Source organism: Falco naumanni, chromosome 4 (genome assembly GCF_017639655.2).
Source record: "Falco naumanni isolate bFalNau1 chromosome 4, bFalNau1.pat, whole genome shotgun sequence".
Lineage (NCBI taxonomy): Eukaryota > Metazoa > Chordata > Aves > Falconiformes > Falconidae > Falco > Falco naumanni.
Genome location: NC_054057.1, coordinates 80,590,899 through 80,616,785, shown reverse-complemented (window position 1 = coordinate 80,616,785; position 25,887 = coordinate 80,590,899). Strand labels below are relative to the sequence as shown.

The window sequence follows — 25,887 nt, the reverse complement described above, 5'->3', positions numbered from 1 at the left end:
CCTGAGCCCAGTTCCGGCCGCCGCCTCCCGCGCATCTTCCCCGGCGGAGGCGGGCGCTGAGGCCTGTGGCACCGCCCCATCCCCTCACCGCGCCCCGGCGCCGCGGGACTCGCAGCCCCCGGCCACCCCTTGCCCTGCCGGGCCGCTCTCGCCCCAGACGGGAAGGGCGGCTGCCAGCTCCTGCGGTGCCTGAGGCGAGGCCGGCCCCGTCCCTCCCCTCAGCCCCGGGGTCTCCGCTGAGGCAGCGGCCGCTGGGCACGACGCCGGTAGCAGGGCGAGGTGTTACCCCGGCCCCTCCCGCCGCTGCAGCCGCGGCCCGGCGGCGCCCCAGGGAAGCGGCGGCACAAGCCGCGGAACCGGGAGCAAAGCCGGCAGAGGGGGCCTGATCCGCACCAAAAGAAAAAAAAAAAAAAAAAAAAGGCAACTAGGATTAAGAATGGTCTTCGGAGAACTACTTACACAAAACCTGCATTGCGCCTGCGAGCCGCGCTGCGGGCCCCCCGCGGCCGCTCGGCGGGACGGGGTCCGGCAGAGCCGCGGGCGCGGAGCGGGCGGTGACCGCAGCCGCTCGGGCGTCCTCACGGCACCTGAGCCTGAAAAATACCGTTCTCCTTGCCGTGCCAGCCGCCAAACCGCAATACAAACTCTTTCCTAAACGCTTGCCCGTTCCGCAGAGGGGCAGCATTCGTGCTTGCTGCTTTTTTGTTTTGCCTTCCCTTCCCCCCCCCGGCGGTTCCGCAGCAGCCCATCACGTCGGCGACAGCCCCGCGGGAACTTCCCCCGGGAGGGGCTGGTTGGGCGCCGCCGCCGGGGAGCGTCCCGGGGGCGCGGACGGCGGTGCCGCAGTACCGCGGGCGGCCTCGGGGGCAGCGTCCGGCCCCAGCGCGGCGAGACCCGGACCCGGACTCGGCCCGGCGGTGCCTGCCCGTGGCCGCCGCCGCCCCCAGCATGCTGGGGCTGACCTGCGTGCTGCTGCTGCTCGGCCGCGCCGCCCCGGCGGCAGGTGAGGGGCCGCCGGTCTGCGCTGTCATCGCCGCCGGCGAGCGGCTCCCGGGCAGCGGGCGGGGGGGGGGGCAGACCTCGGGCGTGAGGGGCTTGACTTGTGGGGTGGCGGCGGGTCCGTGCCCGGGCTTGCTGGCCACGACAGGGGATGGAGGCAGCTCCAAGCACCCCCCGGCCACCCCAGACTTTCTCCTCAGGCGCTGGCAGCGGCGCTGGGGCACCCCGGGGAGCCCTGGCGCTGCCTCACGCTCCCCGACCCACAGGCTGCGCTCCGCCCGCCCAGCGCCGGGGGGCACGGCTGCCCCCGGCCACGGTACCCGCGCCGCGCTGCATTCTGCAGATGGAGGTGGTGAAGGTAGAAAAAATCCCAGAACTGGTCTGAAATGGCTTGTTCTGCCAGTGGCTCACTGGGCGACCTTGAGTTAGCCGCTTAATCTCCAACCGCTGCAGCTGCTGGGCTTCAGCCCTGGTGTGTAAAGCACCGTGATAACCTCCAAGGAGAAGTGGTAGATAAGCGTGAGGTAGCTGGCTGGTTTTTTTCCCCAGGTTCCGTTGGAACAATGCGGAGAGTTGCCTGAATCTTCTAGAGACTTGAAACCTGTGTCAGATTTCAACAAATCGCCAGCATTTCTCTATTAACTCGAAAATTTGAACTCCTTGTGCTGTGAAATGGGACCAGTGCAGTTCTTGCTCAGGCAGTAATGTTACAGTTTTTTCTCACAGTCCTTTTGTGTTCAGGTTTGCTCAGCACCTGCGATCTGTGAAATAAAATGCAGGCACTAAGTAGATGCTTTGGGTTCTGATTCCACGCCATCCCAAGCTGATGAGTGCAGGGAAGGCAGCACAGGGGTGAGCTGACCCCAGTGCTCCCTCGACGTTACGGGTCACGGATGAGTAAGAAACGCAACTTCTGAATCCACAGTATTGAGGTCCCCTTTAGCAGTCTGGTGGCTGCTGAAAGAGAGGAGAGGGAAAGTCACCAGCATGAGAGCCCCTGCTGCTCTGCCCAGCACTGCCCCATTGCTCGCCCGTGAGAGGACAGCCAGGCAGGGTGCTGATGCAGGGAGGGAACATCCTCCACGTTGGAGGCAAACAACCAGATACTGTTCCCAGCTCTGCCCCAATTCACAACTTCCAGTGATTGTTGCCTTTTCTTTTGTTTCGGGGTTGTTTGTTTTCATTTGTTTTTAACACATGCAGGTCACTTAATCTTTTTGCACTGTTATTTTTTTGGAAAAATCGATTGCATCCTTGCCATAAAACCCAATCTCACTCCCACTCTGCCCATTGCAGTAGTTGTAAGAGCTGAAGCAGCTTGTGTAAACATGGCAGAGAAGTTTAGTGAGCAATCCAGAGTAGCAGGGATGATTCAGTTATCGCAGGTCCTGCAATTCTCATGTCTTGTTGTTTCACAGAAGAGTTTGGGTTGGAAGGGACCTTTAAAGGCCATCTAGTTCAACACCCCTGAAATGAGCAGGGGCATCTCCAACTGTCCAACCTGATCTTGAATGTTTCTAGGGACAGGGTATCTATCACCTCTCTGGGCAACCTGTTCCACTATTTTACTACCCCATCACAAAAAATCACCTCCCTCAACCTGCTGGCCACACTTCTGATGCAGCCCAGGATATGGTTGGCTTTCTGGGCTGCGAGCACGCACATTGTTGGCTCATGTCCAGCTTTTCATCCACCAGCATCCCCAAGTCCTTCTCTGTAGGGCTGCTCTCAGTCCCTTCATCCCCCCACCTGTATTGATACTGGGGGTTGCCCCAACCCAGGTGCAGGAGCTTGCACTTGACATTGTTGAAGCTCATGAGGTTCGCATGGGCCCACTTCTTGAGCTTGTCCAGGGCCCTCTGGCATGGTACAAGTTTCATTTACACTGGGATTTTTGGTCTCTTCCTGGAAAAGAAGTCAATGGTGGACCATAGAGCAGAAGCTGGTACTGAGATTTTTTTGTTCAGCTAGGAGGAAAATGGGAAAGATGTGTTGGCCAACAGAGCTGACAAAGGAATCTATTAGATGAAATCTTGCCTGACTTTGGAAGTTCATTTTTTTAGGGGGCAGGCTGGAGCTGAGCTTGACTTTCTTCAGTAGCTGGAAGTTTAGTGGCGCTGACTCTACTGCCAGTACCCAGCTCTGCCTATAAAACCTTATCTAAGTTTTTGTGATGTTCTAGGCTGAAGCTCCCTTATACTACTAAAATTGCTAGGACCCAATCTAACATGCTGGTTTATGCTACTTGTTTGAACACATATATACGGTTTCTGTTCCAGGTTTTTATATGTTTAAAAAAAAAAGACTGCTATTGTGAATCACATAGCTACAGCTGACTACTTAAACTGTGTAAATAAACAAACTAAAAAATGCAGTACAATAAGGTTTGTTGGGGTTTTTTCCTTCTGATTTCCACAGAGGAATATGGTCTGGAAATAACCAACAATGGTCCTGTCACAACGGGAGCTCAAGCTACTGTTCACGCCAGTCTAAGTATGAAGAATGACAGTGCTGCATCAAACTTGTATCACTTTAACTGGATTTATGCTCCTCTGATCCTGATAGAGAAATCCGAGCAGCAGTTTAACTCCGTAATTAATGTGACTGGTGAATTTCCTGGGACTTTTCCTGTATCTGTCTGGGTGACTCATAGAAACTGTTGGCTATGTCGGCCGATTGCTAGAAATGTCACCGTGCTTCAATTTACAGGTAAAATGGCTTTACAACTTCTATGTCTTCCAGAATTCGGTGTACATCGGGATGCTTGCTGCCTTTGCTAGCATCAGAAAAATGAAAGCCAGGCATAAATATGGCTTCTGCCAACAGAGTTAGATTTGTGTAGCCCTTTCATTGAATATAGGTTTGGATGGCATTGTACTAACTGAGCCATACTGTAGTTTACCTACATCCAGGAAGCAAGAGTGATCCTGCCCATGTTTTCCTGTCTGTCACTTAGAGAGACTGAACTAGCAACTAGGTGCTTCAAGAGCTGCAGTTCACAGATCAACATTGTTCAGCGATATCCAGACTCCTAAAACAATGCTCCCTGTACTGCTTTGCAGCATTTCTAGTCCTAAAGTTAGGACGACCAGCAGCAGTGACAATCTACTGATTTTCCCTGTTGCATGACATAGCAAAAACTCAGGCCATCAGCACAACAGAGCCATTACATTTTCTTTGGAAGTTCTGACTGAGTGTACTGAAATTGGATGTGAAGTCATGGCTGCATTACCAAATATCGCTAAGTGCAATTTTGGCTTATTTTGGGAATATTCATAAACATAAATATGAGTATCTTTTTTTATAAATAGACTAATGGTACCATATGGTTAACCTAATCTCTGATACAGGGATTGACATGAAGTAACACCTGAGAGCTTCACACAGCCCCATCTTTCAGAGACTAGTAACCATGTCCCTTCAGCCCCATGTCCTAGTGTTTGACTTACACACTCCAATACAGACCCAGCTCCTAGCCAAAAAAAAAGATGTGCATGAGGACAGAAGAGCTAACCATAGGATATAGCTGATATTTTGGGAAATAACTATTGAGATTTTTCTTTGAGAAACACCAAGCTTATTGCATAAGTCTTTATAAAAGTATACATGAGATCTTTTCTCTGTTAAGAGCTGCTGCCTTGCTGAGTATCTACTTACTCCTTTCTCGCTTTGCACTGTCATGTTCTCATGCCGCAAGCAAAAGGGATAGAAACTTTCTTTAGCTGTGTAAGTTAAGATTCCATTGTACCCTTCTGCTGTCCCCAAGCCAGAGCACCCACCAGGGCTTCACAGAGGCCCCAGAGTAATTGCCCATAATTCATATAAATAACAACTCTGGTTAGTTCTGCATTACCAGCCCCGTTGTGAAGTGGTAATTGTGATTCTTAATTGTGCATCAGGAAAATAACAGTTAACCGGATTTAAGGAATTGTTTACAAGGTAAGAGTCTGTGACTGGTAATTAATAGCCCATTAATGTTATAATGAGCTAATAAGTGTATCATCATAATACGTCTTTATTCATAGGTTAGAGAAGTTTTTTTAGATGCGCCTTTACTAGTCCTTATAAACAAACTTGAGCATAAGTTCTCTTACAGACATCAAAACCAAAATTTCACCCTTTCTGTATTCACAAGATACATACAGCACATCTGTTATTCATAATAGTCAAATTTTCATTTCTGTGGAAGTAGCTAAAACTAAAAACCAAAAAACAACACCATAAAAACCCACAAACCATCCAATCAAAAACCAGCACCCCAAACACAAAGGGTGTGTATACCAGTTTGATTCTGAATCCCTTGATCTAGATACTTTAGGTTAATCCCAATTCTTTTAAAATCAATAGTAAAAATTGATATTGACCTCAATCGGTCCCGGATTACTTCTCTTAGTTCTATTAGAAGCTTTATCATGACCCATTGTATAACCCTAAATAAGTATTTAATCTCTCTGCCTCACTAACACATGTAACAACACTGAGTAGTGTTACAAATACACTTAACCATTTGGACTAGGATACAGAAAGACTTATGCAGTACACTTTAAATAATGTTTTGATACTCACACAGAGCATGCTATGAAAGTGATGCATGCTGTCATTCGTTTTCCACCTTGTTATTCCGCAGAATTTATCACAGGGAATCTCACCATTGCCCAGATAGAAGACAGCAGATTTATCACGCGTGGTTCCAGTTCCTCCGTGGGTGCCATAACCCGGATTTCTTTCTGTCTTCATGACCCAAGTCATTACTTCAAGTCAGCATCGTTTGTCTACACCTGGGATTTTGGAGATGGGTAGGTGTGGTTACTTTGTTTCCTTTAATGAGTATTCAAGCTGGCTCTGATTCAGTTGCTCATCTACAGAGAAATCCTGATTAAATCATAGGACAAAGCATACGTCTTTGTCAATTGATACATTCTTAATATGTCAGCCAGGTGAATTATGAAAACTTCGGCATGGAAGTCACTGTGTACTCATGAAATGGTGACATTTTAAAGACCTAAATTTCTTGTTCAAATGTATGCTTTGGTGTATTGCTATACATGCAATGAGCTGAACCGAACTGAACAAACTGGAAAAAGTAACTTATTGTAAATTGTTATTTTAAAACATCATTATGCCTGCAGATCTCCATTAGCAGATTGTTGTTGTTGAATACGTGCATAATTTGTGCACTTAAGGAAGAGTATGCTGTCTTGCGGTTAGGCAGTAAGTAGCTGTTACTATGACCAGCTACCCATAATATACCACAGCTTGGGTGAGGAGCTTTGGGAAGTGGATAGGTGTCTCAAATAATATGGAGGTACACATTAACACACACCTAATGCTTACCTAATAACAAAATGGAGGGGAAAAGACCACAACATAGCTCAGAACCATCAGAAACAAAACCATGGGTAAAGCTACTTGGCAGTAGGGATGAAAAGGGACATTTGGGTATTTTCCTTTTCTGGGGACAAATATATGTCCATTACAAATAAGTGTATGCAAAGAGAGATGTAAGCTTTAATCTTTGACTACTACGTTTTTTCTTTCTTTCTTTCTTTTTTCCTCCACCCCTCCCACCTCAGTGCTTCAGTTAGCTTATAGTCCACCTGCTATAAAGGTAGTTTTCATAATTTACTGACTATTCCATTTTGTTAATTGTTTTAGCATTGTCTTTATTTTCTTTGATTAAAAATGCACAAATATACTCTGGACCTTATACTGATCATAGTTCTATTGGTAATGCCACAGACATTAATCCTTATTGATATGGACATAAAGTAGAATTAAAGTCACAGCCAACTGTAGCATTGTCTATAAAGAAAATATATAAGAGCTTGTTCCCTTTTTAAATCAGAAATATGCAAGCACTTGATAAAAGGCAATTTTGATTCTAAATCTTTCCGTGTTGCACGTAGAGTTTATCAGATTACCAAGAAACCCTTTGTCTACTATAACTGCTCTACCATGGGGAATCGCACAGTGCATCTGAAAGTCATAGCTGAATGGGAGCAAATTGGAAGCATCATGCATGAAAAAGAAATGGTGCAGAAAACTGGTGATTTTACCACTGCTCTGGAGCTGCTAGGTAATTACGAAACATTATGCATACTCAAAACAGAACTTGCTATATATGTACAGATAGAATCTAGCTTTAACTTGATAATACAACTTAAGCATTGTTTCACATGCAAGAACTGGTCAACATTGTTCAATTAAGTGTTTACATTGCAAAATGGACTTTGTGCTTTTCTAGTACAGAAAAAATGAGGAAATGGGGGGAAATATATAAAACCTTCTGGGTTTTTTTCATCTACCAAAAGTTTTACTGTCTTTTGTAAAAGTCTCACATACACTTAAAACTTACAACAAAATGTTTACTGTAACTTATAGAGTATTTATTTGTTTAGTTTATGCCAGCTATCCCTAAAAAATGAACTAGTTAAAAGAAGCACTAGGAAAGTCTTATTGATTTGATCAGCTTCAGGAGTAAATCAATACATAAGTAAAAATGCAAAGTATTAATAATGTGGTTGATTATACATTAAAAAGAAATCACAAAAAAAGTCAGAAGTCTTATAACTCTACCGGTAGTTTTCCTTTTTGGGTGTGAGGCAAGTATTATTATTTGTGGGACTGATGGAGCTGAAATCTGCAAAGTCTATGAAAACAAACCTTCACTGGTTTTCCAGTGAACTGTGAGTTTACATGTGGAGTGTGACATGCTTTCTTTTCTTCCTCTTAGATGCTGTTAAAAGTATTAATGTAGTGGGCTCCAGAGAGACTCATGTAATGGAAAACTTGAGTTTATCTCTTCATATCAATGGCACGTAAGTAGCAAACGCAACTTCTTTCCCCAAAAAGCATTGTCTATTTCAGGGGTTTTACCCAGTTTTTCCTCAAAATAGTCGGTTACACCCCACATAAGTGTTTCTTAAAACAAAAAAGAAATTTCCTTTGAGCAAAATACTATTGGATATTGCATTTTCCTGGCTTGAAATACCATGAACTCTAAAACCCTGAAAGAGCCTGCATCTTTTCAGAAAAGTAGAATCCTCCCAAGTAAAGAAAATGTTTTTTTTTTTATCTTTGTAAAGAGAATGTTAAAAGAAAACTAGCCAGAGAAAGATAGTGGGGAAAATTAAATTTTAAAACTTCCTTTTGAATTTTCTTCTTGAACAGTTTCCCCACCATTAAATTAAATTGCATTCAGAGTCCTGTTGCATAGCAGCAATCCTTGACTGGCACATGGGAGTAATGGGTTTGGGGAATAATTTTCACAAAATTAAGATTGCCACAAGATGACTAAGTCAGAGAGGCTCCATGCAGTGAGATTTATAGGAACATGGGAGAGCCATGAGCACCTCAGTCCTAGCACGAACTGTCACAGGCTGCAGTATTTAGAACACATCAGAGCTTTTTTGTATGGCAGAAGCATTTTAAATACTATTCAAATGCTCAAGAAACCTTTCACCATAAAAACTTCATGACCACAGAAGTAATTTATTCTGAAGAGGAGTGACACTTTCAAGTTCTGCTACTGGAAGCTGTTTAGGCTAATGCTGGTTTAAAAGGGGGAGGGAAGAAAGAAAAAAAAGAAGGAAAAAAAAAAAAAGCAGGACTATTATTATGGATGTAGGATGGAGCGAGCAGCACCCAACACAGAATCATTTGCCAAAGGTAAAAATAGTCCCAATAGACAAAGCAGCACAGTTGCATTCAGAAAGCAAATGGCACACTGGCAGGAGTGGAAACTGGAAATGGCATACCAGTATTACAGGCAAACATGAGATCCCTAAAAGCAGGCTTGGTTTTAGGCTGGACAATGTTTGCCAGACTGTCCTGGTTTCAGCTGGGATAGAGTTAATTTCCTTCCTAGTAGCTGCTGTAGTGCTGTGGTTTGGATCTAGGGTGAGAATAATGTTGATAACACACTGATGTTTTAGTTGTTGCTAGGCAGCATTTACACTAACTCAAGGACTTTTCAGTTTCTCACCCCACCCCACCAATTAGTAGACTGAGGGTGCACAAGAAGCTGGGAGGATGCACAGCTAGGACAGGGGACCCCAGCTGACCAAAGGGATATTCCATACCATACGGCATTATGCTCAGCATATAAACCAGGGTGAAAGCTGGCTGGGGGACACTGCTTGGCAACTGGCTGGCCATTGGTCGGCAGGTGGTGAATAATTACATTGTGCATCACTTCTTTTCCATACTCTAATATTTTTATCATTATTATTATTATTATTATTCTTTTCCCTTCCTTTTCTATCCTATTAAACTGTCTTTATCTCAACCCACAATTATTTTTTTTTCCTCCAATTCTTTCCCCCATCCCACTTGGGGGGTGGGAGGGGATCAAGTGGCTGTGTGGTGTTCAGCAAGCTACTAGGTTAAACCACAACACAGACCTAACCTCCTAGCCACAGCACTGGGACTGATGCAATAAGAGTTTATGACAGAGAAGCAATGACAAAGTCTTGAGAAATGGGTTATCAAAGAAAATCAGGTAAACACATAAACATGCTGCTTTCTTCAGCAGAGAATGTCCTACAGAGATAAGAAACAAAATACTAATAAGATGGAGTAAAGAAAAGCTCTATCTCTTGTCAGAATCGAAGTCCATAGTACATAAGGTGGGTCCAAGCAGAATCAGTTAGGACAAGGGTCTGAAAATGTAAATAAAAGGCATCAACTAGACATGGTGAGAAGACACATGGTCATAAAGCAGATTGCACCTAGATTGCTTGATAGCAAATAAACCCATTTTTGTTATTGTAAGGGAGATCTTGTGATTTCTTTACCTTTTCCAGCTATTAATCTGTTGTACAGAGCTCATCCTACAATCTTACCAGTTTTGACTGGGGGGGACACACATTAATCACAAAATTCTTGGGTGTGCTTCAGTAACACAGACAGTGAGTTCTGTGTGAGAAGAACAAATTAAAACCAACCTATACTGCCTTGGAAGCACAGGGGGAAAAAAGACTCCTTTTATCTTCGTTGGAGGACTACAGGTTTTTCTACATACAATGGCCCACCTATGACCCACACAGGTATTCAGCTCTCAGCTGAAAGGTTTGCTTTTATAGAAGCATCACAAAGAACCTTCTCAATTGACAGATGCTATAAACCAAACAATTGTGCAGTTAATTACTTCTCTATTCATATTGAGATTAACTTAATTATTTTCAAAATCATTATTCTGTTTTAACCAAGTGATTCATCAGCTCTTTGACGAGATTTTTGCAAAATTTTCACCAAATTATTCCCTTCCCTTCCTCTTTTTTCGCTCTTGTCATTTCAGCCCACCACTGGCATTATGCTGGCTTATAAAGTCCGAGTGCATTCCACTCGAAGGTGAGAAATGCCATCTGGTGGAGATTGATGGCTCCTGCTACAACCTCAGCCATACCTTCAGTGATGCTGGACAGTATTGCCTCAGCGTCAGAGTGGAGAACGGCGTGACGATGCTGCAGACATACCATGAAATAAAAGTGTGGCCAACAGGTGAGGAGCAGCTAGTCTGAGCAGCGTGGAGATCCCCACCTGTCAGGGAACCGACAGTCTCAAACATGTCAGGGACAATTATGGATTAACCAGCCTGCAAATGAGGTTTCTGGAAACTGGTATAGATCCCTAAAAGCATAGGAAGGAGGAAGAGAAAGGAGAGCCTGTACTGTGCCTACTGTAATTGCTCTGAGCTTCTTGCATCCTGCTGAACCCTTTGTCTCATGAGTGTCTTGAAGTTAATGAGTTTCCAGGGAAGGCTAAGTTACTTAAATTAGATATTTTCCAGTGTAGATAGTCTGGCTATTGTAGTTAGAGAGGATAACTAGGAAAACATATATGTCTGTAACTCTCCCTTACTTAAGCAGTTTCCATTCTTCTTTTGGTTTAGTTTAGTTATGGGGGTTTTTATGGGTAGATTTTTCTTGGCCTCCATTTCATCAGATTACTGTCCTCCCAGCCAGCAGTCCCTGCTGGCTCCCTCATGCACACTCACACGTGCCCCTCTTGGGTCCCTGAATCATCTGAGAATGTGGTTAGGTGGCCAAGTGAGGAGGACCTGACCAGAGAGCAGCCAGGCTGTGATGCAGAATGGTTATACCACCTCACCGTGGGCCAGCACTGGTATATGGACAGGCCAGCTCACTCCACAGGGTGCTGGTGTGCATTCAGGACTAAGTGTGCAAATCCTCTTTGCTGGAGGCTGCTAGCTGCTGTGACAATGAGGTATCCTCCTGTTGTCCTGGGGTACCACAGGGGTACAAACACCCTGGGGAATTAGGGCTAACATATGTAATTGGGTGGGCTTTGTAGGCTGTTCAAGGGAAAAGAGGGGTGAAAAGGGAAGGAGCCTTACAACCTCACAACCCCGCATTCCCACTTCTGAGATTTCAGAAAGACATGAAGTGATCTGGGATGAAAAATTTATTCCCTGTTACACACATGTCCTTTGTTCTAAAAATATGTGAACTCCTAAAACGTAATTTCCTTCTTACTGTTACCTCTTCTCAGTGTATTGCATCACTCCAGGCGTATGCCCTTGTGCTCTTTCCTAGGGATCCACCCGGCTTGCTTTGTCCTGCTCTGCATTGCTCTGGCTACAGTGATGCTAGGGCTGGTGCTGTACACAACCTTTCGAAGTAACACACAACAAAAAGATCTCGTGGAGGTATTCAGTTACTCTTACTTTGAGCTGGGATAGTAATTAAATACCTTTCATCCATGTCTGTTCTTTAATCACCAGACAAATGGAGTGGGAGGGAGCATTTCCCTAGTATGTCTGATCCATTCCATGGAAACATCTAACAGTGTAGGCAAGCACTTTAAGCAACAGGCATGCTTCTGGCTTGTTGCAGAGAACTGTAACTATAATTCAAGCTGCCAGGGCTATCACGGGCAGTTTGTTAATATTCCCAAGCAGATGCTTGCGCTGAAGTATCCCTTCCAGAGAGTTACATGAAAGTATCCCTCAGAGTGGTTATATGGAAGAAAGCAGGGGGATAGTGAGAGAGGGTACAGGATAGTAACGAAGGGTGGGTTATTACCTAAGGTGGCACTACATTGTCACCTGACCCTACTATGTGACTTTTATCTCCCCAGCTACCTTCCATCTCTGGTGTAGCTTTCACTTGCTACATTATCCTATTTGTAACGAGCATGAGCTCCTCAATCAAAAGGATTTTTTTTTTGCCCTTTGCATGAGCTCCTCAATCAAAAGGATATTTTTTTTGGCCCTTTGGAAAGCTCCTAATACACTTTTCATCGTGCCACAATGCAAATGATACAACTCATGAGAGACTGCCTATGAGCCGGGTGTGCAGCGGGTATAAATCACAAGTCTATTTGAAGCTGGTGACTGACTGAAACTGGTTGAGGACCAAGTGCCATTTCTCTGGCCCAAAGTATTCTCGCCGGACTCGCCTGAGCCCGTAGGACCCAAATTAAGAAAGATCTTTTTGATGTTCTTTTTCCAGGTAGCTGACTTCGACTTTTCTCCACTGTCTGACAAAAACCTCGCCTCTTATTCGGAGTCAGGCTGTGGCCGAATGTGTTGCAGGTCATGTTTTCTTTGGTCATCGCAAGAAGCTGCCAGGGAGAGTCATGAACTTCTACATTCTTTTTACAAGCCAGTCAAAACATACACAGTGTGAAGAACACAATTGCACTTTCCTTACACTAACTGTCGAGTTTAACTTTCTCACTTATGATGAGCTAAAAGCCCAGTGCTGCATGAATGGTTTGGTTTTGCCAATGCAATGAGGTTAACCACTTTAAGTCCAGCACTTGAGTAAAAGTAGCTTTCTATTTTTAAATTATACGGGTGTATACATTTACAGTTGTAAATGCAGCATTTTATTCTTATGAAAGATTGTTTTATGTGCAGGTTTGCTAAACTCACTACCTCTTGTAATTTCTCTGTTCCTTCTGCTGTTTCAAAGAAAAAAATGCTTAAGACAAACACACTTCTCTTTTCTCTGTTACAATACTATTACCAGAAATGGAAGTCACCCAAAATGCTGTTGAATGTCTATTTGTTGTAAAAGGGAACTGACTTATCCAGGCTGAGAACAGCCTAGGTGGTTCTAATGAACCAGACTACCTAATTACAATGGGTTTTTTCCTCCTGTCTCAGAAGACCCCCTTTTTAAGTTAATGGGCTTCTGTGGGACTGTAGTGGCTGGTCATGGAGAGCTAGCTGCTGGCAGTATTTTGGTGGGATCGCTGCACATGCTGTAGAAGACTTCACATCTCCAACACTTTGTGAAGCAGTACTCTGCTCTAATCTGTAGAAGCAGCTTGCTTTTTTTTTTTTCCGCCAGGCTGTCCATTCTTTTCTTTCTCATATTACTACCCAGCTAGTCACCAAAGCTCCTCTTGTAAAAATGCAACAACCAGTAGCTCAAAGCTGCTCAGCAAAACATATTAAATTCAAATTCACGGTCAATGTTCAAGGCTGTGTAAATTCCATGCCTGTTGCAGGCTGTCTTCTACTATCAGCTTCCTGCTCAGCCAGGCTTTGCCTTCTGCTACAAGATGTTTCAGAGTACCCTGGAAGCTTCTAAACAAAAGCACCTTTGTGGCAATTTCTTATTTTTTTAAACATGACACACCTTCCCCACCTCTGATTTAAAGCCTATGGGTGTTGTGGGCTTGACGTTTTTCAAGTATGTCAAAATTTCTCAAATGTGTTGATTGGAAGATGGTTGTCTGAAAGTGAGGGGATTTACCATGAGGGTTTTGGGGTGCTCATTTCACACATTCAACTTCTGTGTTTCCTCAGAGAAGCCCAGAGCATCAGTTCCTCTGAATGAAATTACATGACTTCAGAAGGGCTTTGTTAATTAATTTGATACATTCAAATTGAGTAGGATCATCTAAGATAACAAATGATCCAGTAAACCCAAGTTTTGTTCAAAAAGTACTTTCCAAGGCAGAACTTCTTTTGGCTTTTTTTCTAAAGAGAAATTGTATTTATAAGCAAGCTTGTTGATTCTCAGTGGTGTCCTTTGTATTCCTTCTCAGTGCTCTAGTGTCAAACTCTCACCTTCAGTCATATTTGGTCACTGTTAAAAATGTGCCTGTCCTTAGCAGAGAAGTTATTGTTCTAGAGAATTTCACTTTTACTGCTTATTCCTGAGATCCCAGCCATCTAAGCCACTGCCAAAGGTATGTGCCTTGTTCTGGGATGTCGGTGTATTCTGTAAATGGCTCCACAGTCCTTGGGCACTAGAAATAACAGATTTCTGACGTGAAAAATGCAACTCAGAGCATTGGTGGCTCTAGAGAGACTGCACAGTTTCTCTCTGCAGCCAGTAGTTCAGTTTGGGCTTCTTCTTTTATTACATTTGTGACAGACATGTGGCCCTTGCTGCTATAAGACACCTAAAGACAACCCCTTGGCACACTACTGAATGTGTAAAACCCCTTTCTTCTCCATATTGTACTCCCAGAAAAGACAGTAACTCTGAGAGCAAACTCAGTTAGAGTTACATGAAACGGGTCATTTGGGTTGGAGGAAGATCATGTCAAAGGAGTAAGACCTATGCGCTGCCTCGTTTTCCATCAATACCCAACTGATTCATGGGGTATTAGGCCACAAATGTTGCTGCTTTAGTTTTGTGCTTCCATGCTCTTCCCAATACATCCCAGCTGAGATACAACTCATCACACCAAACCTGGCTAAAGTGGATAGCAACCCCCAGTCAAAAAAAAAAGAGACATGGAGTTAGTGATACGAAAGACAGGCCTAAGAAAATCCCCAATTTCCTACTTGGGAAAACAGAGCAAATGTCCTTCAGAAGACTATTGGCTCTTACTCTCTTCCTAAAATGAACAAAGGATGGCAAAGGAGTCAAAGGATTCAGAAGGGTAGAAAAGATAAAGTGATACAAAGTGGAAAGTCAATACTATCAAATAGTGGAAGATATTAATTCAAGAGCAGACAGAAAATAATAGAGGTTAGAAAGAAAGACATCTCTTGCAAAAGAAAAAAAAAAAGCTGTAGAGAAAGTACACTTAAAAGGACATGTCAAGAAGCAAACTAACCAAGAAAATTTAAACAACCTTAACAAATTGAGGTGTAAGTATGAGAACTATTCACATGAACATGTTCCTGAATCTAATATGAAACTGCTTCCTGCACAAAAGACTGATCTGTGGATTCAATAAATGCCTCTGAAATTGAAGACAAAAGGTAATTGAGCAGTTCAGGATATAGCAAGGAGATTAGTGGGATGTAACAAGGATCAGCGGGAGGATTCATTTTGTTAACCTTAGAAATCAATGACCTGGAAAAAGGAATGTTCAGCAAAACGATGAAAGTCACTGATTCAAAACAAGAGTCCAGTGAGTGCAAAGCTAAAGAGTGATTAAATTCGGGTAAGCAAGAGTGTGAGCAGATAGAATTATTTACAAGGAAATGCGTTTGAGGACAAAAGTGTTCAGGAAAGACATAGTATAAAGGCACACGGTAAACCGAAAGAACTTCTCTTATTCTGTAACTTGTCATATAAACAATGGTACCAGTTTGTGCAGTAGATGTGGGGACAAATTAGCCCTTTATCTTAACAGCAGAGCGTAAGGCTCTGTGGCTGAGCGGGTCGGGGCTGAATTCTGCCTTTCATCTCTGGGAAGTAGATTACATAGCCCAAGCTGGGACAACAGTTTGAATTTGCAAGACCTCTGTTGCGTTTGCTGGATGCTGGAGGAATTGAAGTTGTTTCAGCAAGAGGAAGGTGAAAAACTTCATATTTAAACACTCAGCATTATTATTAGATAATCAGCCAAAACTTCACCTTGATTTTGGAGAGCCAGGGCCAGTTTCCGTGGAAACTGAAGTGCCATCCTGTAGCTGTCAGAAAATTGTTTCAATCCTGCAGATCTCAGCTTTGACAGCACACCGAGCACTACAAGTGTGGATTTTTAAATTGCAGCCACCAACGTGGGGAATGCAGAAGTTCCAGAAACTTTTCTCAGAGCTGGGTATGCTCATCGCCAGCGTGCGTAATTCCTACAACGGTGTGCATAACAGCAGTCGCAGCATATAGTGGGTTTTGTCCAAAATGCCATAGTTGCACAACTGACACAACTACCAGAGCCAATGACACGACAGCACTAGTGAAAGGCTACCCTAGCCAAATAAATTTCTAACGCATTTACTCACAGCTGTCCCGGGAGGAAGGGAAGAGCTATTATCACTATTGACAGGAGGCAAAAGGGAGCCACATAGAGATACAGAGCTTGCTTGTGCAGAGGCGGGTGTAGATGCCTGCATAAAGTTCGAGATTAAAAAGATTATGGAAGGATGCAGACCATCTCCCTAATCTTGGTCCTTTTTACAGTCTGTGGAGCAAGGTAAGCACTACATTCAGGTTGCTTTGTACAAACACCGACTTAGATATCCTGTACGGTAGCTCTCACAAGGTGCCTGGGCATAGCACGCGTAGTGTGGCAGTGCGGTTTGTGGACTGCACAGCAGGTGTCTCCCACGGCACAAGAATATTTCTACAATCTTCATACTCCCACGATGGCAGGCGTGAGCCACTGGTAAGGCTTTCAGTGAATATTTTTATGCACGCCTCGCTGTGGCACATAAGCTAAATGCACAACCAAGTTCGATAAAAGATGCACATTATTCACAACACGAGTGCTATGGTTTTGGATGCCGCCCCGAGCAGCTGTGACCAATGGCTCGGTGTTGGTCACTGCGCGCAGGAACGCTTGCCCCATGGCTTTTGCTGGAAGGGGATGGATGGACAGACTGAACAAGCTGTGCAGGCAGTAACGGTCCTGGGAGATAACTTTCTGGACTTTATTCAATGCCCTTGACATGACAACAGCCTGTTCCACACTCCCTTAGGTCAGTGGGACACGTGCTGCGTGATCAGAAACTGGTGGGACCAGGCCCATCCCAGTGAGTGAAAGCACTATCATTTTCCATAAAGGAGAGTAACTGTGAAGTTTGAATCTACAATGACCCATCTTAAATTAAGGAAAATTAAGAAGAAAGCAGCCCACAGTGTAAACCACAGCTGAGCGCAAATGTTTCCTGAAACCACCTAGAGGTCCCCATTGCTTCAGTGGAAGGTCCCAGAAACAGGGAAGCAGAAGCAGCAAAAAACAGGCACATCCTGGCTTAGTGGCTCTATAAATTCAGTCCTTCGTGGTAATATAGATTAGGACTCTGTCATTTAAAGCATCTTTTTTCAATTATAATTTAGATACAAAGAAGAGACCACAGCAATAAAATCTCTTATCTCTTCAACAGCATGTACTATTAAGCAAAACAAAACCAACAAAAAAATGCCATAGGTTCTTAAGGTCCTTTCAGTTTCCAGTTCTTAATCTATTCTTTCATTATACGCAAAGTACTTATAATATTTTAAATTAAATCCAAAAGGAAAAAATAATCCAAAAAATTCAAATGTGCTTGCTAATTAAATAGCAATACCCTTACTTTCATTCAGGCAATCTTGATAAATTACAGTCTTCCCGTACTAATTAACTTCCAGTTTAATGGATTTCTCTCACCACCCCAAGCTATGTAACAAAACACGACATGCTCAATTTAACAAAAACAAGTCAATATTGAACCTGGCCGGTTTGATTCTGCTTCAGCAAAGCACTCAAACACACACTGAAGTGCAAGCACAGGAGCAGACTCGGAGGAGCAGCTCCTTGGGGTGGTAGATAGGGTCTGAAGGGAAGGCGAGCAGCCTCACTCCAGCAGGACAGCCCAGTTCTCAGGACCACATCAGGTGGCCTGCAGCGAGCACCCATCTGGGGAGCTGGTGGCTAATGCAAAAATTGTTTCTTAGTCCACTACTGGATTTTTTCCATCTGCAATTTATTCACTTGCAATTCACACTTGCAATGAATCCAGAGCATTTTTGTGGGTGATGGGGGACGAACAGGACTGATCTGTGACGGGCAGTGTGGCACTTTCTCTGCCACCCCAGGCGAGCACCCCATGCAGGAGCGCTGCAGCCAGAAAGGCAGATAGATACACATGTGGGAACTGAACCCCAACACACAGAGCAGTTCCTGGGAGGCTCTTCTTTGGGTGTTAAAGTGTTGTATTGTATGTAATTAGACCATTAAAGTAAAGTACTTCTGTTACTAAATTATCTATATATTGTGGAATTGGTCAAGGTTATAACAAAGTAAATTTGAGCTAAAACATTGTGAGAAAATAGGAGACCAGCCAACCAAGACAGTATCAGAAAATGAATGGCAGCCCCTGATCCTGGGGGAGAAAGATGGGCCTCCCTGAGACACCAGGGAAAGACTTGGATTTTTGTTACAGCTTGAGTTTTGTATCCGAAATTATTCCCAGTGTCTCTACTTGTGGTATTTTGAGTTCTCTTTTCTGATTTTTTTTTCTCCCTCTAACAACAGTAGGTTAATAATGCTCTACCTTGTCAAACAACTGGAAGATTTCACTCATGGATCAAATTATTCATGCTCGGTAAGATGAGTGTTTCATGTCACAGGTCCACCTCTGCAGAAAGAGTGAGGTACCCGGTTCCTACAGACATCTCACCACAGACAGCAGTTGCATTCAAGGTATCCTTAAGAGTGATCCAGGCCATACAGCTTGCATGGGGAGGGGGGAAATTTCCAGGGGCAAATGGATTTGCAAATAGCCATTATTTTGTTTGGGTTTTATTCTCTTTTCTCTGTTTTGTCCTTTCCTTCCCTATGGCTTAGTAATAAGTAGTGAGGAAAACCTGCCTGGAGTAGGGAAGACAGTGTATAACTAAAGGGAAAGCATTCTATTTAGTTCTGTAGGAACTGCATCCTTTTTCATAATACAGTATGTGAAAAATCAGGTAAGCAATGCATACATTTTTTATGAACAGGAGGACCCTCAACTATGACTAATGAAAGTACAGAAAGAAAAGACAGGACTCTCAGTAGGGAAATACCATCCATTAAACGCCTCCCTGGGGATCAAATGACACTTACAATGGAAAGACACTAACTGCCTCTTACATTTCAGTTGGTGCCAGCAGGACACCTATTTGTAAAGATTTGTGCTGCCTGTACTCTGTTAGTGTAAGATGCCACATAAATATTTCCTGACCTTTGCGGCAGATATTACCCTTTTTTTTTCCCCCCACAGACCAGCAGCCTGATTTTACCTTTTAAAACCATTGATCCTGCTGAAGAATGAGCACAAGAGCAACCCTGCGAGAGTGCTTAGGCCCGCTGAAGTCAATGGACCTGCTGAACACGTGTTCTGAATGTTTTCTGATCAGGGTTTTATACGTGTCACCCGTTACAAGACTTCCACGGTTCTTTTTGTAAAAGTGTACTTGCCTTTAACTAAATACCTATCACCAAAGATCAAAAGGCTTTTGAAATGTGTCCCCTAAGAAAAGCAAAAAAAAAAAAAAAAAAAAAAAAAAAGTTAGAAATTCATTCATTTCAAAACCGATTAATCAAAGGCAGCTCTTTGATCAGTGAAGAAAGTCCTCAGTTCCAAAACAATGAGCACTTTAACAGGGAACAATTACATTTCTCTGGATATATCATCCTGGAGGCATATATGGGGCTGTCATGGGTGTCACGTCAGGGCTGGCCAGGACCCCAGGGCATGCCTACTTCTCATTACTGCACCACTTGAAAACTCCACAGCTCTAGCCCATGCACTGACTGCTCCCCTCATTTGTCTTTCTGGAGTATGTGGTAATGTTTGCACTAGAGTTCCCTGTGCTTTACATGTGTGTGCGTCTGCATGTGTGCATGTGTACACACATATACACATATTTGTGCAATATCCACTGCCACTCAAATTGGAAATGCACAGTGATTCCTTCCTGCAGTGGATTTTACATGACTCCTATAAAAAAACGCAACTGTAGTTGCAAATAGCAGAGATTAAACAGCAATGTCAAGGTCTGAGAGGAGAGATTACAGATCCCATATCCACAGATGTTTGCAGCCACTGACAGTCTTGTGATTTAAAGAGCTGTTCTCCCACGTCAGGCAAACGTCTGCCACAAATAATCATCAACAGATCCTGCCCTTTCCCAGAGAGCTTAATGTGGATCAAACAGAGCCTGTTCAAAACTCACCATGCCTGTTGCAGTGGTGGCCACAGCTCGGTGACAGGTGAAGGCGAACTGAAACTGTCCTCCAGTGTCAAGGACTCATCAGAGTGTAAGATGCAATGAGGACACTTGATAGCAGTGCTAAACTAGCAGGAAATCACCCCTTACGCACTGCTCATTTTGAGCTGCTGCAAGATGATGAACTGCCAGTGACTTTGGGAGGGTCACAGTGGCAATAGGAAAGGAACAGATATATCGTTGTTATAATTAAGAACCTGGTTTTCATACCACAGATGGAACACAGATGTGCAAATTATGTAAAACCAAAATAATTTCTGGGGACCAACTGTCACAGAAGAAGAAACAACTCCAAAGCAAGTTTTTAAATTAAAAAAAGAAAAAACCATCAGCGATATCACGACATTACAAAGGGACTTGCTGCCCAGAGAGAGACCGAAGAAGGCATAGCATCCTTGGGGAAATATCAAAGCGAAGCAAAAAGCATAAAAAGTATGAGGCAATTCTATGGTTTGGGAATTTTCTGGGTAACATCTGTGCTTCTGCAAAACATACTCCCGAGAGCCAAGGGGGAAGGGCAATGGTAATCAGGGGCTGTGTACAGCATTAAAGGGGGGGTTCAGAATAGGTGGGTATCACCCCTCACTGGCAGTGGCACACAGCAATCTAATCACCCTCTTAAAGTGGGAAAGCTAATGCGCAGCAGGGGGTGGGTGAATTCACAGCTCGTTCATTCCTCTGCACTCATTTTCCAGGTAGATGCTCTTCCATACCAGGTGCCACGTGGCCGCAGAGGGCTGCCCTCCTCCCACTCCAGCTGGGCCATGGCAGCACTCGCTAGCACTTGTCCCTGTCCCTGCACTGGATCTGCCAGAGTGAGCAAACCGTGGGAGCATTCCCTAATTCACAGCAGCCAAATCCCTGGAGCCAGCTCACACCAGTAGCATGGCCAGTTTACACCAGACCTACTGGTGCTGCCTGATCCAAAGGCGTACGTGCTCGTGCAAACTCCTTCTGCCAGCAAATAGGAGGGGGCAGCAACTCCTGGCAGAGAAGCACTGAGGAGCATCTGGATCACTAGCATCTTCTGTTGACTCTGCTGGACCTGCAAAAGGGCATCTGTCCAGGGCCTCCCTGCACTTGCTGAGTAAAGTAAGCTGCTTCACACAAAGGAATTCAGGGCATTAGCTGGATGTGCTGCCAAGCTCACGCCCTAGTTTACTTTGCTACTAATTGTTTACATGAGCTTTGAGCCAACCTTTTGTGTTTTCTTCCCTCTTCCTAGAAGAGCAACTTTACTACCAGTAATTCAGGCAATATAGCATCTCCTGGGTACAATGAGCATCCAGAAGCCCCCCTGCAAACCCCTGATGTGTGGCTGCTGTTCCACTGTTCCTTACAGTAACATGTCGCAGCGTTTGCCCCAGCAGAGAAACTTGAAAGAAAACAGAGCCTGAGCAGCCCTGTGAGACTCAGGTCAGCAAAGGTACAGCAGATTTGCCATTTTACAGAGCCGCATCTCTCTTCTGCTGCATCCCGGACTCTTTGGGAGACTTGAAATACCAGACCCCATTCTCATACATGCTGGTCTGCCTCTGCTGTGGTCAGCCCCTAGCTGAGTGGGACCTGCCAACTAATACGCTTCGGTATCATAAGACATAATGAAACACTTCCATCAGAAAATCAGGCTTGAAAATAGTTCATAATTAATACTAAAAACTTAGTGGTTTTAGGCAATGAGTGCATTGAACCAATTGCACAGAGAATAGACACACAAAGTATTTTTTTGCAAATCTTCCTGCTACCCTACAAATTGCTGCTTCTTATACAACACCCCTAATTCTGATGTATACTGGGGCATATTCTTAGTGCTGTATACTTTTTAAAACAGATGGGGCTTGTTTAGTTCCAAAGCTCTTGAGTATGCCATTTTTAAATACAAATCTGGAAAATTTCCACCTCATTTATACTACAAAGTTCACGTGATTTCACAGTAGCTGGATATGTTTCCTTAATTCGTATGCTCTGCAAACACAGCCTGTACCTACACACATGCACCTATCTTCAAGACAGATACAGAACCACGAAATGCAAATGTTTCATTAATGTGCATGTGGGACAGCATTACTACTTGCGTGAGATCTTTGTTGGAGGTTTTAAGGCAGGCTATGGCATTAAGGATTCACATTCACTACTTTATCCACACTGCACATATAACACTTTTGAAACTATTGTAGAATTTTTTGAGACTTTTCTTTCTTATTTTAAGCAAGACAGGTTTTTTGTATTCCTTTAGCATTATAACCAAGTGCCTGAGTACCATCTGTCTAATTACTCACGTGGAGCCATAAAAGCATTCTGAAATAATCTAATATGCCTTTTATTTGCTGGTGAGTGCCACAGTTTAAGTTATTTCTAATTCAGATTTGAAATGGCTACTAATCAGCACTCAATAACAGAGGACAAATAAGTATTTTTTCTTCTAATGACATGCAGCACTGTAACTTTTAAAAAAATGCAATGTATGTTACCAGCCCAGTACTGAATCTTAAAAGGCATGAAGTTCTGGAGCATGACGTTTCATTGTTTGGATGTGGGAGAGCCTGCAGAGCTGTGGCCACAATATTTTAGATGTGATATATTTTTTAGACTAGAAATGCTGGAGGTATGTGGCTATATATTTTTAAAAATTGCTTCCTTTCTCCTGAAAGGGAAGAAAGATTGTTAAGTGGTTTTATTGTGGCACAGAGGGAATCACATTGGCTCTGAGAGGAAATAACATTGCAATCAAAAAGCCTTCAAGAGTGCATCCAGGATCCAGTAAGCTGCACTGAAACCGCTCCCCGGCTTCTCTCCATGGGTTTGAGGAGGATGAGCTCTGGTGCTCTGGAGGAGTCAGAGACACCAGGAGGGGAGGGAAGAGAACAAGAGTCCTCACATTTAAATGCCTTAAAGGCAGTTTGCCTGCAAACTCGCAAAACAGTCTGAAAGCCAAAGCTCTGCTGACTATGCTTTACCTTATTCTCCTCTTATACTTCAATATGGCATTTAATGCCAGGTTCACCATCACAGCCCCAAAGGCAACTGCCACACAGGTAATCTGACAAGAAGACAAGTAAGTGGCTGTATTATAGGTGGTTTCAGAGAAAAATGCACACAATAGAGCATTTCTAGTTTTTCTTGCAAAACCATGCCAACAGTGCCTGGGCATTTTCAGAAGCCCAGAGAGCTAGCAAGGCTGTGGGTGCTACTGAAAGCCAAGGAAGCAGGATCGGTCCTGCTAGGAACAATCCTGCCTCTGCCTCTGAAGGCTGTCCTTCTAGACTCCTGCTTATCAAGGTGGCTTTTATGAACTGAGCAACCCAGGACTGAATCACTGCCAGAATTTCACTTACCTTCAGTGCACCTTTGCAGTTATTTGTCCTTGTTGGGAGTTTTGTAACAAATCTGGTTTTAAAAGTTTGCCAGAACACCGTGCTAGCTGTATCTTTTCAGGCATTTAGAGGCCATGCAGGTCTGCCAGTCACTCAGTCACATACATGCATCCAAACATTTATAGGTATATGATATAGCACATGTTCTACCTATCTCTCACTACTCCATAAGCACTGCAGATGAACTCTCCCAGTCTCTGTTCCAACATTCAAGGGAACACAGAAATTTTTCTGCAATACTCTAAATGATATGGACCTGTAAGCAAGAATATGAAGGTCCAGCTTTCCATACACTCTGCAAAGTGTGCATTAAAAGAGACCTTAGGTCCCCCTGTCTCTCGTCCTGACTAACTCAGCTATGCTATTGCCTCAGAAGCCTGTAGGAGGGATACAATGGATCCAGACATCGCAGATGGAAATAGCAGCTAAGTAAAGCACTTTACTTCAAAACCTGCCTCATCGCACAGGAAAATCCTGTGTGGACAAACGTTAGTCATTATTGCTTAAACCAAGTCAGGGAATTTCATACACTTCCTCCTCGCTCCTTCATATGTACTTTCCTGCAAAGCCCAAAACAGACGGCATTCACCAACGTGACACATCATTGTAGTCACACAATTTCTCACTAGCCTTGTGTGGTTCAGACAAAATTAGATTTTTCAGAACTTACACTGACGTCAAAAGGCTCAAAAGACAAAAGACTGGTGGTCAGCAAGGTAAACCCAGGGTGACAATGAGGATAAAGCTGATATTTTGGACAGCAAGTTGCTGGGCTGCTCTGCGCACATGAGGAACCACACGACCTTGAGAGGCACATGTGTGAACGAGTAGTGCTCCCTGACCCCTGGTTCCCTTATCTGTCATTTCATGGATCCAGGAACTGCAGCCTGCTGCCTCCCCAGGGGCAAGATACCATGCTGATCCAGATCAGCAGCACGTTGACATTTGATTGGAAACATCTCCTACTTATACCAGGTTTCCGCTGACGTGCTTAATGTCCAATTTGCAAAAATATATATATGTATTCTGAAAGACTGTCCTTGACTGTTGCCAGCTCTCGTGCTAAGGGATGCAATCCAGAAATGCAGAGTTGCTAGGCTCTGAGTGGCTCACTCACGCTCTATCAAAAAAGAAAAAAAAGAGTATTTATCTTAAGAATAGGAAGTACCTACTGAAACTGTATCTGTTATGGAAACCTGCTGTCCCTCCTGAGGGTGCTGCCTTATGGAAAGCCACAGCCCAGATCTGTGCGTGACCAGGTCACATCACGCAGGGACACAGGCACCACATCCAAATGGTGCTGGTGGGAGCTGGATGGGTGCTGTTGGATTGCTGCCCTAGAAGAAGGCCCTGCCTGTTTCTCAGTCCATGTAAAGGGACTGAGCCCTGGGGCTCTGTGTGGGAAAGGATCTGCCCATGCTATTTTTGCTACAGGAGGAATCCCAGCAGTTCAAACAGCCTCTGTGATGACAGTGGGCTGGGCTACGTTAACCTCGCTTACACTAGACAGAATATTTCATAAGCAAGATGAACATGGAGTAAATAGGGACAGGTTGCAAAGCCCTCCCCCATTTGTCATCTGGAGGCTTCCCACACTCCGTACATCAAAAAAAGATGAGATTTTCCATTGTTTGAAAATGGTCACAAAGATGCTCCTCCAACCTATATCTCTGCCTGTTTCCAGTGCACCACCAACTTCTGTTTTCAGGCTTGAAATGGTGTGATTTTTGTGTACCTTTGCAGTTCTGTTCTCCAGTGGGAACCTGAGAAGTTGAAATACTGCTGAGAAATGTGTCCTCACAGGGGTTTCAGCCCAGGTTTCAAGACTCATGACATTCAAATGGATGAGAGGAGCTTTACAGAAGTGTATGAACTTCGGGCTATTCCTCTGAACTGCACTCAGGCACCAGCCCCTGAGGAGTACACCCATCATTTTTAGAACCTCATTAACTAGAGCTTAAGGGAAATAGCTATAGATTTTATTCAACAGAGACATTCTGCCGTATGGAACAATGCTCCCTGCATTCATTTCCTTTTCTGCAGAGTTTCAGTGTTGCGCATTATTTAGGCATCAGATCTGAACACAAATAATTGTACAATAAAACATAGTGACTCAACAGGTTATTGCCACAATAACTCCTACATCTCCACTGTGTACAGAGTTAGCCTGGTTGCTTACTTCACTTAGGAAGCGGATGCAGGCAGTGCCATTCCTAGTCACAGCTGCTCACTGCGCGCCGTGTATCACTCGCTAGGCAGAAGTGCTGGTCACTCAGTCGGTGCGTTGTGGAGACCATAGGGCACACTCCAGACTGAAGAAGGGGAGAGGTAAAGCGGACCTCTGCTTATAACTATTAGCAAATCTTTCGTACACCACTCTC

General features: G+C 44.0%; 1 protein-coding gene across 1 annotated transcript; it reads left to right on the top strand.

Moving 5' to 3' along the window:
* The first annotated feature begins 471 nt into the window (after positions 1 to 471).
* On the top strand, positions 472 to 13,014 carry TMEM130 (transmembrane protein 130). Its single transcript, XM_040593761.1, has 8 exons — positions 472 to 1,003; positions 3,418 to 3,708; positions 5,627 to 5,795; positions 6,906 to 7,075; positions 7,733 to 7,817; positions 10,298 to 10,500; positions 11,556 to 11,668; positions 12,474 to 13,014. Exons 1-8 carry the CDS (start codon positions 949 to 951, stop codon positions 12,648 to 12,650), a joined length of 1,263 nt encoding a protein of 420 aa, XP_040449695.1. The 5' UTR covers positions 472 to 948; the 3' UTR covers positions 12,651 to 13,014.
* The last annotated feature ends 12,873 nt before the right edge of the window (positions 13,015 to 25,887 follow it).